This window comes from Eptatretus burgeri, chromosome 1 (assembly GCF_056783735.1).
Source record: "Eptatretus burgeri isolate ZD-2024b chromosome 1, Ebu_testis_v1, whole genome shotgun sequence".
Classification (NCBI taxonomy): domain Eukaryota; kingdom Metazoa; phylum Chordata; class Myxini; order Myxiniformes; family Myxinidae; genus Eptatretus; species Eptatretus burgeri.
The window spans coordinates 143155829-143171536 of record NC_140961.1 but is presented as its reverse complement, the minus strand read 5'-3'; the positions used below and the strand labels follow the sequence as shown (position 1 = coordinate 143171536).

The following is a 15708-nucleotide window of genomic DNA, read 5'->3' as shown; positions in this document are numbered from 1 at the left end:
AGAAGCTATCCGTTTTCAAACTGTGGGAAGCAGCCATATTAACGGTAGGCCGGGGTGAGCGAAAGTTTCACATCAATTGATGAACCCCTTCGTCCTTCGACGCTCGACAGCGTCACATAACCACGACTCGCCAACACGACATGTTCTGGTTTCCGGAGATGGCAGCTTCTCTTCACTTCACTTTGCCGAGTGACCTGCTTCCTGAGCCAGGTACATCGTTCCAAATTAGTCTCTGCTGTCCTCTTTTCTTCGTGTCGATTATTGCTTGTTTAGCGTGCTAATCACCATATCGTTTCCGTGTCTGTTTTCTTATTTTAATTGTCTGAGTCTGCCTCAGTTGGTTCGGCCTACTTATCACACCCCCCCCCCCCGCCAAACTCCCCGACATACACATATCCATCGTTCATTCCCTCGTCTCTCATCATCCCTATTCCAACTGTCACTGTAAACCCCGGTTTTCCCTTCCTTGTATTTCAGCCCCCTTCTTGCTGTGTTTGAGCTTGTATCCAGCTTTTTCCCCCCTCTCCTCCTCCCCTTTTTGGCCTGGCAATATGACCTATGGCTATGCACACTCACTTCTAAGCTGTCCAGACTGAGAATATAAACTGTCATCCTGGTGTTTCACAGGCAGGGTGATTCATCAATGCGTGTGCCATCCCTCGGATAGACATTAAACTTGTCGTCCCGTCTGCCAGCGTTAGTTGGTGTCTATCAAACACCTCACGACGTCCTTCGCGGAGTATTTGAGCAATTCGCTGGCGCACTGGAACAAATGTCAAATTCTGTTATAACTACTTTAAATTGAACGCCAGGCCCAGCCAGCTGTTTCCCGAAAGACTTGGAGAAATCCCACCCTGGTCAACCCCACAATAACATGGGAATAATTGTGGCCGTTAAAGAAAGAAAACGAGGAAGATGACGAAACCGTCCTCCCCTTTCCCTCGTCTCCTCCTTCACATCATGCATTCTTTCCAACAAGTGTTCCTCTCCTCCGCTGTTGGTGCATTTCCCCACTTTCACTATGTTCTGTTCTGCAGTGCTCTATGTTCGAGTACTTCCATGAGCCTCGACTTCGGATACCCCAAAAAAGTAGTAAAAAGAACTTAATGGGTGGGCCTGTGGTGTTGCATCATCCCTCACTCGACAAGAATTCCAGCATGGGGGACGCCATCGTCACTGTGGCCGAGATGTGCGTAAGCTTCAGCAGGATGGACGGCAGCATTTTCACCATGACGTCGGCCATCTCAACAATGCACATTGTGAGCGCGACAACGCACAGGCGCCCGCATCGAGAGATCAACCCCGTTTCCAAGGCCACCACAATCTCCCGCTGCAGCATTAAACACAATCGTGTCACATTACAACAAGGCATAGCATGAATATAACACACAAACATCAGTTTGGACAAATTCAGGTTTCGGTACAATTATTCTCGCTCAAGCGGCTTCCCCGGGGACAGCTCAAAACAATGGCTCATGGTGTATACTCAATTATGACTGATAAATTAACATCTGGTGCTCAAATTCAAAGCCTGGATGTTTAACCAAGATTTTATCACACACTAAGTTTCTCAAATAGCAAAAGGTCAAATGATTACGGTCAACACTTAAACGAGGTATTATGAGGTCATGCCTTGAAGCAGTCGATCGGCATATTCAATTGAGCCTGAAATACATACTGGAGGTGGCATTGTGGAACCCCACATTGCAGGCTGACAAAGGTCAGGCGATGAGTTACTGTCAGACCCCGACATTCGCAGGGGATACGTTCCTGAAAAACGCTGTGAATGTAGGGGCATTGTTTCAATGGGAAAAAGGGGGATAGGTTGTTTTTTTTTCTTCTTAATATGGTCAAGGCTCGTGGAAGAGCGATGACAGAACAAATCAGGACACACCATAATGAAGAGAACAGCAGGAAAATGGGGAAACACCAACAGCAGGGGGGAGGGAGAAGGTAGAATGAGACGGACAAACAAGGAATGCAGGTAATGACGATGTGCCGTCATTCGGTAAGATAACCGAAGATGAGATGGGATGAATCTGTGCATAAGAGAGAGCAGGTTTCAGTGGAAGAATTCCCAGGATGAATTAATATCAGTGGCAGTGGACGTAGGAGACCAGTCCTGAAGTGTTAAAAAAAAAAAAAAAATAAAACACAAATGCAGAAGCAGGTCACATTTTATGAGCCACAAATACACAGGGTCTGCAAATGTCATGGCCCGACAATATATCCAAAAAAACCTTGGGTTGACCGCCCCATCACCAACCAAGTATGTCCTTGTTATTCAAACTTTCCTGAGCCAAGTAACATGGATGGCCTTTGGTGTAAAAGCTAAAAATGTTGCCTGCAAATGAGATTTTTTTAAAATCTTGGATGCAAAATAGAATCAAGCTTTGGTAAGAAGTCATGAGAAGGCTATTGATCTGCCCACCTGCTTTGCAGCATCTAAGTGAGCGTGGTAAGATGGAAGTGCGGTGAGCACAGGCAGCACAGCAAGATGGAGGTCATTGCGTGGGAAACTGTCTCGGCCAGGTCCAAGGCTAGCTCCATGCCCTCCTCGTCTGTTTGACACCTGAAGCACCTGACATCAAATGAGTTGCTCGGCACTGCTCAAAATTTTCCCGAGGGATGGTAAAACATGGCATGCCATTCATCGACGACACCGATAACGGCATGAACACATTGCAGTTGAAAGTGTGTATAAATATTGTTGATAAACTCGCGCCATGTGGGCAGGAATTGTAGCCAGTGGATCAAATCATATCAGTTATAAGCAACAGCTTGCATTTGTCAACCTTGAAGGCCACAACCACAACTCAAATCCAAATAAAAATTTAAAAGGCCTTACCATTCGGCAGAGTGAACTACACAGCTGGTCAATGGAACACTGGGATGACAGCAGAAGTGCTTTGTTTTGCAAAGAATCCGGCAACTTTTCCAGCACAAACTTCAAAACTTTCCAGTCACGCTCCTGAAGCACAAAAGGCATGCGTGAAAAGCACTTACGACCACCCCTCCCGACCTCCATGTATAACTGAAAAGAGCAGCGTCCGTGTCCGTCCATCCGTGTGCGAGTGTGTGTGTGCGAGTGTGTGTGTGTGCGTGTGCATTATACTTTATCCAAAAGGGTTTCTGAGGTTGTATAATTTAATCATCAAAATGGTTACCGTTGGAAAGATACTCAAAATAATCGATTTACTTTGAACAAAAATTTGAAGTTGAAAAATGTCATGTCCTCTTAATCATAAAAACATGCCAGGCCTACACAGGCAAAAAAAGAATCTTGTATAACATGTTGCTCGTGCTGCTGCTGTTGTTGGTGTTGTGTACTCCTGTTTACATTTATATATTTTATATTGCTTTGAGAATTATCACTATCCTGGTAAAAAAAAAAAGCCAATCAAAATTGATGGGTTGGAGTTATTTTATTCGAAATATTCAAGGAGATTGGAAGATACAAGGAAATCAGACGCAGGTGGAGGCCATTCAGCCCATCATGCCTGCGTGACATCAACGGCACACTAATTTATCAACACGAGATCAAAAGAAGAAAATGCAAAATTCATTTATTGTGGTTTTTTTTTTTCTTCGTGTTTTAAAAAAATGTATCTATTTATTTTAAGTTTTCGTACTCTTTGTATTTTTATATTTTTTTGTAAATATATTTTTAGAAATATGGGTTTGGTTAAAAACACATCAACCACACAACACCCCTTGACGAAACCCCCACCAACAGCACTCCATACACATGCACACAATCACCCATCAATGGTCACCTGAAAGTCCTGTCAACATCCCTATACCCTCCATCTCCATCACTTTCAGGTACCTATCTCATTCCAATTTAAACTTATCGACTGTTTCTGCTGCCACTACCTTTCCAGTGAGACCATTCCGTGCATTAACAACTCTGAGTAAAAGTCCCCTGCCTTACTACCGTCTTAACTCTCCTCTTCGGATATGTATGGCCCCTGGTCCTATCACTGTCGACTCTATGAATAATTCATCTGCACTTGTTTTATCTACACCTTTCATATATTTTATCTATACCTTTATCGGCACCCTCACCACTGCCTGCACTCGCTGCACCCTCACCACTGCCTGCCCCCACTGCACCCTCACCACTGCCTGAACTCGCTGCACCCTCACCACTGCCTGCACTCGCTGCACCGTGACCACTTTCAATATCCTCAGCAACCTCACTCCACAACCGTAAGCAACTATCATCTACAATTTTCTCACATTCTGTTACTTGCTGCAAATTATCGATATGTCCCTTCATCCTAGTAATAACCATCCTCAAGTGGACGATTTCCTCACACTTCCTGCAACGGTAAGAACCCTCCGCTTCCCGTATTGTTGATATGGCCCACCGAGTCAGCCGAGAGTCAGGCGTGCTTTTATCTTCTTTATACATTTGACATCCTGCAGACGTTTTCACGGTACACATCACGTGCAGCAAATTTCACCTCCCAGTGCCTTGTATTTATTGTTATTCGGGTACCCTGTGAGTACAGGGTACCCTCTTGTTTTTTAGGGTACCCTGTGAGTACAGGGTACCCTATTGTTTTTCTTCTGTTTATTATTACGCATTATTATTATTATTCTTCCGCCGGCATTTTGCACCCTTTTTCGCTTTAAAAATCATTTTCTCTGGAACACTAAGTCCGATCGACAGGAAATTTTCACCATAGTATGTATCTTTTTTGATAGCACAATCACGTTATAATTATGACGTCATTGGTCACGTGGTACGGTCGCCATCTTGAAAAAAGCGATAAACTTTGGACATCTGTATCTCGGAAACCGTGCAATGGAAAATTTTTTTGCTTGATACATTTTACTAAGCTCCCTATGGGGAACACGTGTGATTTTTCGTGACGTCATAGGTGAAGCGATATACCGGTGAAAATTCGTCAAGTAGAACGCCATATGGGAAAAATCTGAAAAATTCTGAGCATCATCTACGCCAAAAATCACTGACGAAAATGTTTTTATTGACGTCATCGATGACGTAATTCGGCCGCCATCTTGTTTTTAGTGTTTTTTTTAAAAAAAATCTTCTTCTCCAGAACGGCTATGCAGATTGAGGCGAAACTTTACAGGCACATTCCCCCTGAGGTCCTCTTTCAAGTTTGTTAATTTGTTGTTGATACGTCACATGATTTGGCGGCCATCTTGAAAAAACCCTAAAACCTTCAAACTTCTTCTCCAGAAGCGCTGGTCCAATGAAGGCGAGATTTCACGACTATATTCGTGACATGTATGCGATGCAAGTTTGTTAATTTCAAAGTGATAGGTCACATGGTTTGGCCGCCATGTTGGATTTAAGAAAAATATTAAATAATGTTTTCTCTGGTATTTCATAAGCCATCGAAGCGAAAATTTGCAAGTGCCTTCCTCGCTCAAGTCTGCATACATGGCAAAAATTTTTACCTCAGAAGTCACATGGTTTGGCGGCCATCTTGGATAGAAAAATAGACTTTATCCGATTTACACGAAACTTCACACACTTGTTCGGGTCGACGATGGAAAGCAGAATTTAAATTTATGATATCATAGGTCACAAGGTTCGGCAGCCATCTTGGATTGAAAATGAATAAATTTTAAAAATCTTCTTCTCCAGAAGGGCAAGACAGATGAAGACGAAACTTCACACATATATTCCTCATGAGGTCCTTTCTCAAGTTTGTTAATTTGTTCTTGATCGGTCACATGGTTTGGCGGCCATCTTGAAAAACCCTAAAACCTTCAAACATCTTCTTCTCCAGAAGCGCTGGTCCGATGAAGGCGAGATTTCAGAACTATATTCGGGACACGTAGTTGATATAAGTTTGTTAATTTTGAATTGATACGTCACACGGTTTGGCCGCCATGTTGGATTTAAGAAAAATATTAAATAATGTTTTCTCTGGAACCGCTTAACCTAACGAATCGAAAGTTTGGAATTATCATCTACCATCGTGTGTGCACGCGTGGTAAAAATTATGACGTCATATGTCACATGGTTTGGTGGCCATCTTGGATAGAAAAACGCACCTTTACCGATTTACACGAAACTTCACAAACCTGTTCCAATACCCAGTTGGAAGCAGAATATAAATTTGTGATGTCATAGGTCACATGGTTCGTCAGCCATCTTGGATTGAAAAATAATATCTTTAAACGTCTTTTTCTCTGAAAGGACTGAACAGATCCAGGCGAAACTCCACCACTATGACCGCCTCTCCATGCCGAATAAAAAGTTCTCACCCCCTTTTGAGGTACGACGCAACGTTTGGCAGCCATAGTGGATTGAAGGAAAAATATTAATTAATGTTTACTCTGGAAATACTGCATCAATAAAGGTGAAACATCACCTGTATGGTGGAACACTCATGCGGAATGAGGGTTTGAAATTTCAACGCGATCGGGCCCAGGGTTTGGCAGCCATGTTGGTTTTAAGAAAAATATTAAATAATGTTTTCTCTGGAACTGCTTAACCTTGCGAAGCGAAAATTTGCAGTTATCGTCTCCGATCGTGTTTGCACATGTGGTGAAAATTATGACATCACAAGTCACATGGTTTGGCCGCCATCTTGGATTGAAGGATAAATATTAATTAATGTTTACTCTGGAAGCGCTGCTTCTATATATACGAAACTTCACATTTGTAATTTAGCCGACATGCGAAACAAAGGTTTAAAATTTCAACCTGATCGGTCACGCGGTTTGGCAGCCAGAATTATTTAATTATTTGAATCTGTTCGCCAGTAATAAGGAAATTGAACGCATTGTGCTGCCCCGTTCGTAGGTCTTCAGTCCCACGCCATATCGAAGCAGGCCTCTGTTTGTATCACTCTTCAATCATGTTTTTTTCTGGAACCACTTTCCCGATGAATGCGAAACTTTGCGACTGTCATCTGCAGAAAGTCCCATGTTGTATCAAAGGCGGACGCGGACTGGGTACCCGGTCATCACTGCCAGCAGTTATAAAGTGGCAGTTCTAGTTTTTTTTAAAACGCTCCTACACACCGCCCTTGATGCCCGGTTGCAAGTCACAGTCTACAATTCCAACATAAGAGACGTAATTACTCTTTTATGAAAAATGTTTTTCGAGTTTTTTTGAAATCGTGAAAAATAGACCGGAGTGAACATACAGTCGTGTTAAAAAGATTGGCCTTGAAACCCCTTGTGAAATTGTCCTTATGAAGGGGAACAGACAAATACACAAATACACACTGTGTTTTATATCGGGAGATATAATTTTGTGTGCTCCTTCCATGTCGGCCACGATTTATTCAAAAAGGTTCCTGCAATCGTGGAATAATTTCAAACAAATGCTACCATTGGAACCGTGACATGAAAGTTCCAGGCCCTGCTTCTTCTTCCATTCGGAAAGACGGGCTTTTATAACGGCAATCCTTATGTTTAAAGCGATACTATTTTTGTAACAAGTAAATCGATTTTTAGCTTTCCGACAGTGCCATTGTTATTATTTCTACTTTTAGCAGGAGATCAGACATTAAATAAAATTTTTTAAATGGGGAAGGTTTATTAATGGATAAACATGTAGGTAAGTAAAAAAAACTGATTACCTGCTTGAGGCACATGAGGAGGCAGTTGAACGCTTTGCAGAAAGGCAACGATTCGAAGCGGTACGGAATGGTTGATTGGCACAGTGTGGGGCTGTCTGCTGGTGGAGAGATGGTACCAGTGGCCCGCTTGTCTGTGAGGCGGCGCTCAACATCACTGAAAATGTCGGCACAAGATCAGGGGTTGACCGTTTGTCCCATCGCACCTTCGGAAAGCACACCCTCATCCAAACACTCCTGCATTAAACAGCTACCAGTCAGAGAACAATAGGTAGTTAGAGAGAAAGGAGCAAATATTAAGAACCAGCCACGTGTATTTCACCAAAGGATGGGATATTTAAGCAACTCGCGCCATTCAAGGTTTAACAAAATCACGACAAGTTTAATTCGCAATTTATTGTGCAAGGCTCAGAGAAGGAAAAGAGTTGGGCGTACATCCTGGCAAGACATTCGGAGACTAGAGTGTTGCTTTATATCAATAACTGAAAATGTTTTGCATTTTTCTTTTTGGTGTGGGGGGGGGGTCATTCTATCTGCATAACTTTGAGATTAGCAGTATGCATACGAGTTGGCCTTCCAAGAAATGAAGGCATGCTATACCAAGTTAAAATCTACGTTGAGTAGCATCACTGCGGATTAGTCTGGAAGGCATTCCCACGAGAGTTCATAACTCATGACACCAGAATCTTATGCTCAGCTCCAATATACTGTCAAATATCCGGTTCTTTATCATTATATGTGTCCGGCATGAGATAAGTTCAAACTACTCCACGAGGCAAATACAAATCAAATACAAAAAGTGGTAGTAATCCTTAATAAATACAAGTTCCCTCACAAGAGACTTCAATACAGGAGGCCATTGAGCCCATCAAGGCCTGTGCTATGGTTGCCAACATATGGTTGTTTGCGTTCTATCACATAAATTCTGAGTCAAGCAAGGAAGCAATCGTATGACTCAGCAGGGTTTGAGCAACCGACCTCTCAGACTCTGAGCAGACGGTCAAACCATTATGTCACCGAGTCAGACAAACACAGCCACTGAGATTGGGGGAAGTGCCGTCACTTCCTGGGGCACTGTAGGAAGCAGTGCAGTCACATCAATGGCGCAGTCTTTCTCAACTCACTCACAGCGGGCCATTTCCGAAGGAGGACTTTCCTCTTCCCCATGGATGCTAACCTACGGGGATTGTCTATACTCTTATCCTTTTAAATGCTGAACGTCAAAGCAAGGAAGCAGCACGTACAATTCTTAAAATCTTTGGTACGACCTGGCCGGGGTTTGAACCGTCAACCTCCCAGACTCGGAGCGGACGAGATAACCACGACACCACCGAGTCTGGTTTGACGTTTAAACAATTGGGTAATTATAAAATAAATGCTAACTCATTGTACCCAAAATATGTTGGCACTTTCAGCGCATTAACTAACCTGACAAATAATTGCTGGTCGTCTTTTATAAGACTACAATTGCATTTTAATTCTCTCCACAAAAAACTGATTGCTGTTGCAACAATAAAAAAAACTAAAACAATTGAAGACTCGACCAACTCGGAGAGTTTCCCAGCAGGCAAGGCTCAGGTTTGATGCCGCACCACCGAATGGTCTTCATCCAGGACTGTGCAAGTGTCATGTGACAGATGCCAAGTTACCCTCCCAAGGGGGAATGGAGTCGAGTGAATGCAATACACGGATAGTAAGACCGGAACACGATGCCTGCATAGTCCTCGAAGAAGGCCACTCAGTGGTTGAAGCACAAGACCTGAGCCTTGCCTGCTGGTGAACGATGATCGTAATTGATTGGCGTCTTCATTTATAATTATTATTTTTTTTTTTAAATCGACTTCCTCCAGAGCCACCTGTTGCAACAACATATTTGCCGATGCAGGTCGAGTGCCAAATCTTCCCCATTCTTTCCTGCTGCCTGGATTTGTCAGGACAGCGCGATCACCGTCAAAGTGCCGATCGGTCCCCACGGGCCGGTCCTTTCCTTTCCTTCTCTTCTCTTCTCTTCTCTTCTCTTCTCTTCTCTTCTCTTCTCTTCTCTTCTCTTCTCTCCTCTCTCTCTTCTCTTCTCTTCTCTTCTCCTCTCTTCTCCTCTCTTCTCCTCTCTTCTCCTCTCTTCTCCTCTCTTCTCCTCTCTTCTCCTCTCTTCTCCTCTCTCTCTCCTCTCTTCTCCTCTCTTCTCCTCTCTTCTCCTCTCTTCTCCTCTCTTCTCCTCTCTTCTCCTCTCTTCTCCTCTCTCCTCCTCTCTTCTCCTCTGTTCTCCTCTCTTCTCCTCTCTTCTCCTCTCTTCTCCTCTCTTCTCCTCTCTTCTCCTCTCTTCTCCTCTCTTCTCCTCTCTTCTCCTCTCTTCTCCTCTCTAGTCCTCTCTTCTCCTCTCTTCTCCTCTCTTCTCCTCTCTTCTCCTCTCTTCTCCTCTCTTCTCCTCTCTCTCCTCTCCTCTCTTCTCCTCTCTTCTCCTCTCTTCTCCTCTCTTCTCCTCTCTTCTCCTCTCTTCTCCTCTCTTCTCCTCTCTTCTCCTCTCTTCTCCTCTCTTCTCCTCTCTTCTCCTCTCTTCTCCTCTCTTCTCCTCTCTTCTCCTCTCTTCTCCTCTCTTCTCCTCTCTTCTCCTCTCTCTCTCTCTCTCTCTCTCTCTCTCTCTCTCTCTCTCCCCTGTTCTCTCCAACAATCTCTAACTCTGTCATGTCCCTGACTTCGTGAAGGCGGGAGTACACCATCCTGGATGTGAGCACCTCTGGGTCGCTCCTGGGCGATTGATTGGCTGTCTCCGTGCCACGGGCTTGTTCGAGAGAACATTCCGGGACTATACAACAACAGATTTTCTGTAGGATAAAGTGTTTGGACAGCATCAAAATAAAGTCTTATATCGTATTGAACCAAGACTACTTTTCACACAAGTCCTGTTTTCGTCACTATCCCAACAACCAAAAAAAAAAAGTGTATATATTATCTTTGAGCCGAGTTTCTTTACATGAGAAAGGATGATCATTTTGACACAACTCAATTTTTACACAGGCTACAAATGTATTGAATAATCTTTGGAAACACGCATGTAAGAAACTTTGGTACACGTATGTCGTACAACTCATGGTTGTGTCAATCCTGTTTATGAAATCAATTAATTAATTCACAAAAAGATATGGTCAAAAAATGCATGAATAAAAATGGAACAATGCGAAACAAAACAAAAAGACCTGCAATCGCAGAGGCAGTAAACACTGAAGCGCAACTCTCCACGCTTGTTGATGATGCCCAGGCGAAGGGAGGAATCAGCTTGCAGGGAAAAGAAGAAATCAAACACCTGTTCGAATATACAGACGTTAGAGTCAGATGCTCATCATGTTGCATCTTCCATCTCCTTTAAATCGCTCTCTCTTCAGGAAAATTCATTCTGACCACTATCCCACCAATAATAGTCTGTAAAGATGAAAAATATGTACAATGCCTTGAGAAAGTGTTCACATTCACACCCCTTGACTTTTGTCACATTTTGTTGTGTTACAGCCTGAATTTTTAAATAGATTAAATTTATATATATATTTTTTTATCAATGATCGCTACAAAATATCCCACAATGACAGTGAAAACGTATTTTTAGAATTTTTTTACAAATTAATTAAAAATTAAAAGCTGAAATGTCTTGCGTCCATAAGTGTTCAACCCCTTTGCTACAAGGCTCCAAATTGAGCTCAGGTACATCAAATTTCCTTTGATGATCCTTGAGATGTCTCGACAACCTGAATGGAGTCCACCTGTGGCCAATTCAATTTGTTGGACATGATTTAGAAAGAAACACATCTTTCTATGCGAGTTCCCACAGTTGACGGTGCACGTCAGAGCAGAAACTCGACCATGAGGTCCAAGGAACTGTCTGTCGATATAATTGTGAGGAGGAATACATAGATCTGGGGAAAGGAATAAAACAATTTCTGGAGTGTTGAAAGTTCCCAACAGCATAGTGAGCTCCATCATTAGGAAATAGAAATAATATGGTACGACCCAGACTCTTACTAGAGCTGGCTGTCTGACCAAACTGAGCAAACGGGCAAGAAGGACCTTGGTCAGGGAGGTGACCAAGAATCCAATGACCACTCTGACAGAACTACAGTTCCTTGGCTGAGATAGGAGAACTTAATGGAAGGACAATAGTCTCTGCAACACTTCACAAATGTAGGCTTTAAGGGGAGAATGGCCAAATGGAAGCCACTCTTGAGAAAAAAAAGCTCATGACGGCACACCGAGAGTTTGCAAAACGAGTACAGCTCATCACCCATCTAACACCATCCCTACCATGAAGCATGGTGGTGGCAGCATCGTGCTACAGGGATACTTTTCAGTGCAAGGGACTGGGAGACTTGCAAGGATAGAAGGAACAATGAATGGAGCCAAATACAGGCAAATCCTTGAGGAGAACCTGCTTCAGAGTACAAAAGACCTGAGACTGTAGGAATATTTACGTTCCAACAGTACAATGACCCCAAGCATACAGCCAAAGCAACACTGCAATGACTTCAGAACAAGAACGTGAAAGTCCTCGAGTGGCCAAACAAAGCCCAGACTTGAATCCTATTGAGAATCTGTTGAAAGGCTTGAAGATTGCTGTTCACCGACGCTCCCCATCCAAATTGACAGAGCTTGAGTAAATCTGCAAGGAAGAATGGGAGAAAATCCCCAAATCCAGATGTGCAAAGCTGATACAGACATAACCAAGAAGACTCAAAGTTGTAATCACTGCCAAAGATGCTTCTACAATGTATTGACTCTGGGAGTGAATACTTATTGAATCAAGACATTTCAGCTTTACATATTTAATTAACTCGTAAAAATTTCTGAAAACATGTTTTCACTTTGTCATGATGGGGTATTTTGTGCAGATTGGTGACAAAAAAAATTAAATTCAATCCATCTTAAATTCAGGCTGCGACAACAAAATGTGACGAAAGTCAAGGGGTGTGAATACTTTCTGAAGGTGCTGTATATACATACATTGTCACGGGTATGCCTGGGTAATTGGGTTTAGAATTTAGATTACACTAATTATTTCAATAGTACAGTACATGTTCAGCATAAGCAGTGTCGGGTTTGTTTTTGGGGAAGTTCCCTTTGTCTTCCTTCCAGCCTGTTCGTCAACACACCAACATCCCCACATCCCCACCTCAGTGTTTCGTGTGGTTTTCCCCATTGTAATTTGTCATATAAATATTTTCCTTTCATAATAAACAGCACCATGACTCCACATGGCTCAGATGAGAGAGCAGCATGTACGGCCACGTAGATCAGGAAACAGGAAGGGTGGGATGGCCCCAGTGGGACCTCCCGCATGGGAAACCATGAAGATGTGTGACGTGAGGATCCCTTTCCTCCGCAGCACGAGCCAGTAAGGAGGCGACAGGTGGGATGAGTGCCTCCCTGCAGGGCATTATATAAAAGGGCACGAGTGGAAATCACTGTTTGTATTCCCTATTTTTACTCGGGTTGGATCATATCTCTATGAATATATATATATATATATATATATATATATATCTATATCTATATCTATATCTATATCTATATCTATATCTATATCTATATCTATATCTATATCTATATCTATATCTATATCTATATCTATATCTATATCTCTATCTCTATCTCTATCTCTATCTCTATCTCTATCTCTATCTCTATCTCTATCTCTATCTCTATCTCTATCTCTATCTCTATCTCTATCTCTATCTCTATCTCTATCTCTATCTCTATCTCTATCTGTATCTCTATCTCTATCTCTATCTCTATCTCTATCTCTATCTCTATCTCTATCTCTATCTCTATCTCTATCTCTATCTCTATCTCTATCTCTATCTCTATCTCTATCTCTATCTCTATCTCTCTATCTATCTCTGTATCTCTCTATATCTATATATATATATATATATATATATATATATATATATATATATATATATATATATATATATATATATATATATATATATATATACATATATACGAGGTGTGTTCAAAATGTATACAACCTTAATTTTTCGTGCGTAAACAAATGAAGCTAGGGAGGCGTGGTTTGGTGCACGTATGTCGGCGATCCTAATCCATATGCGTGAATATTTTCCTGCCTGCAGAAGCTGTCACTCGCCGACAGACCGCCGATGAGTGAGGAAGTGTAAGTGAGCGCCGTCGGATTTTCGTTTTTGACAAAATGGTGGAAAAACTTGAACAACGCTACTGCATCAAATTTTGTGTAAAGCTTGGCGATTCCCGAGTGGAAACGATCCGCAAGATTCAACAGGCCTTCGGCAACGAAGCAATGGGCACCACACAGATAAAAGAGTGGTGCAACCGCTTCAAAGATGGTCGCACATCAGTGGAAAGTGAAGCACGTTCTGGTAGGCCCTCAACATCCCGAAATGAGATCGTCATTGACCAAGTGAGGACCCTGCTGATGCAGGATCGTCGAATCACGATCAGCGAACTTGCAGACGAGGCGGGCGTCAGGATTGGATCCGTTCATTCCATTGTGACTGAGGATTTGGGCTTAAGGAGAATCTCAGCGAAGTTCGTGCCAAAGCTGCTAATGATCGAGCAGCAGCAACTCCGTTTGGAGATCGCACAGGACATGCTGGAGACTGTGAACAGCGATCCCAACTTCTTCAACACAGTGATCACTGGTGATGAGACCTGGGTTTATGGGTACGACCCAGAAACCAAGTTCCAGTCATCACAATAGAAGCATCCAACATCCTCTTCTTCTTCTTCTTCTTCTTCTTCTTCTTCTTCTTTCAGCTGCTCCCGTTAGGGGTCGCCACAGCAGATCATCCTTATGATCCGCATAGTGATTTGGCACCTGTTTTACGCCGGATGCCCTTCCTGACGCAACCCTGGTCGCCTCTTACGACACAGGGATATGGTACACCTATTTTAACCGGGGTATAGACCGGCCCAGTATACTGGTGCTCATTTCGCCGACCTCGGAAGGATGACAGGCTGAGTCAACCCCCTGGTGTATTAATTCAGTGGCCCAACAGGGCTTGAACTCAGGACCTTTTTGATCCCAAGCCGCTGCCCTAACAACTGCGCCAACACCAGGCTATCGAAGCATCCAACATCCCCGAGGCCAAAAAAAGCAAAGAAGGTCCGCATCAATGTCAAAGACATGCTGACCGTCTTCTTTGACTCCAGTGGCGTGGTTCATCACGAGTAGGCACCACACGGCACAACCATCACCAAAGAGTACTACCAAGAGGTACTGTGTCGCCTTCGTGACGCTGTGCGATGCAAACGGCCGGACATTTGGGCAGCGATCAATTGGCAGCTCCATCACAATAACGCACCCGCCCATTCTTCACATTTGATACAGAGTTTCCTGGCCAAACACAACACACCTGTGCTTTGTCAGGATCCCTACTCTCCCGACATGGCTCCGTGTGACTTCTGGCTTTTCCCCAAGCTGAAAATGCCCCTGAAAGGGACCAGATTTCAGTCCAGAGAAGACATCATGCGGAATGCGACGGACCAGCTGCGCGCCATCCCAAAAGAGGTGTTCCAGCGCTGCTTCCGACAGTGGCAGAACTGTTAGGAGAAGTGTGTGGCAGCCCAAGGGGACTACTTTGAAGGAGATTAGTATAAGTTTGTTGTATCTGGATACGAGTATTTTTTAATGAACAAAGGTCGGATACTTTTTGAACACAACCCGTATGAACATATCATATAATGTATGTGTGTATCTGTGTATGTATATATATATATATATATATATATATATATATATATATATATATATATATATATATATATATCTCTCTCTATATCTCTCTCTATATATCTCTCTCTATATATCTCTCTCTATATATCTCTCTCTATATATCTCTCTCTATATATCTCTCTCTCTATATCTCTCTCTCTATATCTCTCTCTCTATATCTCTCTCTCTATATCTCTCTCTCTATATCTCTCTCTCTATATCTCTCTCTCTATATCTCTCTCTCTATATCTCTCTCTATATCTCTCTCTCTATATCTCTCTCTCTATATCTCTCTCTCTATATCTCTCTCTCTATATCTCTCTCTCTATATCTCTCTCTCTATATCTCTCTCTCTATATCTCTCTCTCTATATCTCTCTCTCTATATCTCTCTCTC

General features: G+C 42.8%; 1 protein-coding gene across 7 annotated transcripts in view; it reads right to left on the bottom strand.

The window, feature by feature from the left end:
• TSC2 (TSC complex subunit 2) overlaps window positions 1–15708 on the bottom strand; it is a 116274-nt gene that overhangs the window by 43342 nt on the left and 57224 nt on the right. For all 7 annotated transcript variants that reach the window (XM_085846043.1, XM_085846100.1, XM_085846049.1 and 4 more), the window contains 5 exons: window positions 10769–10875; window positions 7578–7731; window positions 2849–2971; window positions 2432–2581; window positions 1141–1330 (listed from right to left, as the gene is read on the bottom strand). In XM_085846043.1, the coding sequence (XP_085702169.1) occupies window positions 1141–1330; window positions 2432–2581; window positions 2849–2971; window positions 7578–7731; window positions 10769–10875 (724 nt within the window). The remainder of the gene's footprint in view (window positions 1–1140; window positions 1331–2431; window positions 2582–2848; window positions 2972–7577; window positions 7732–10768; window positions 10876–15708) is intronic.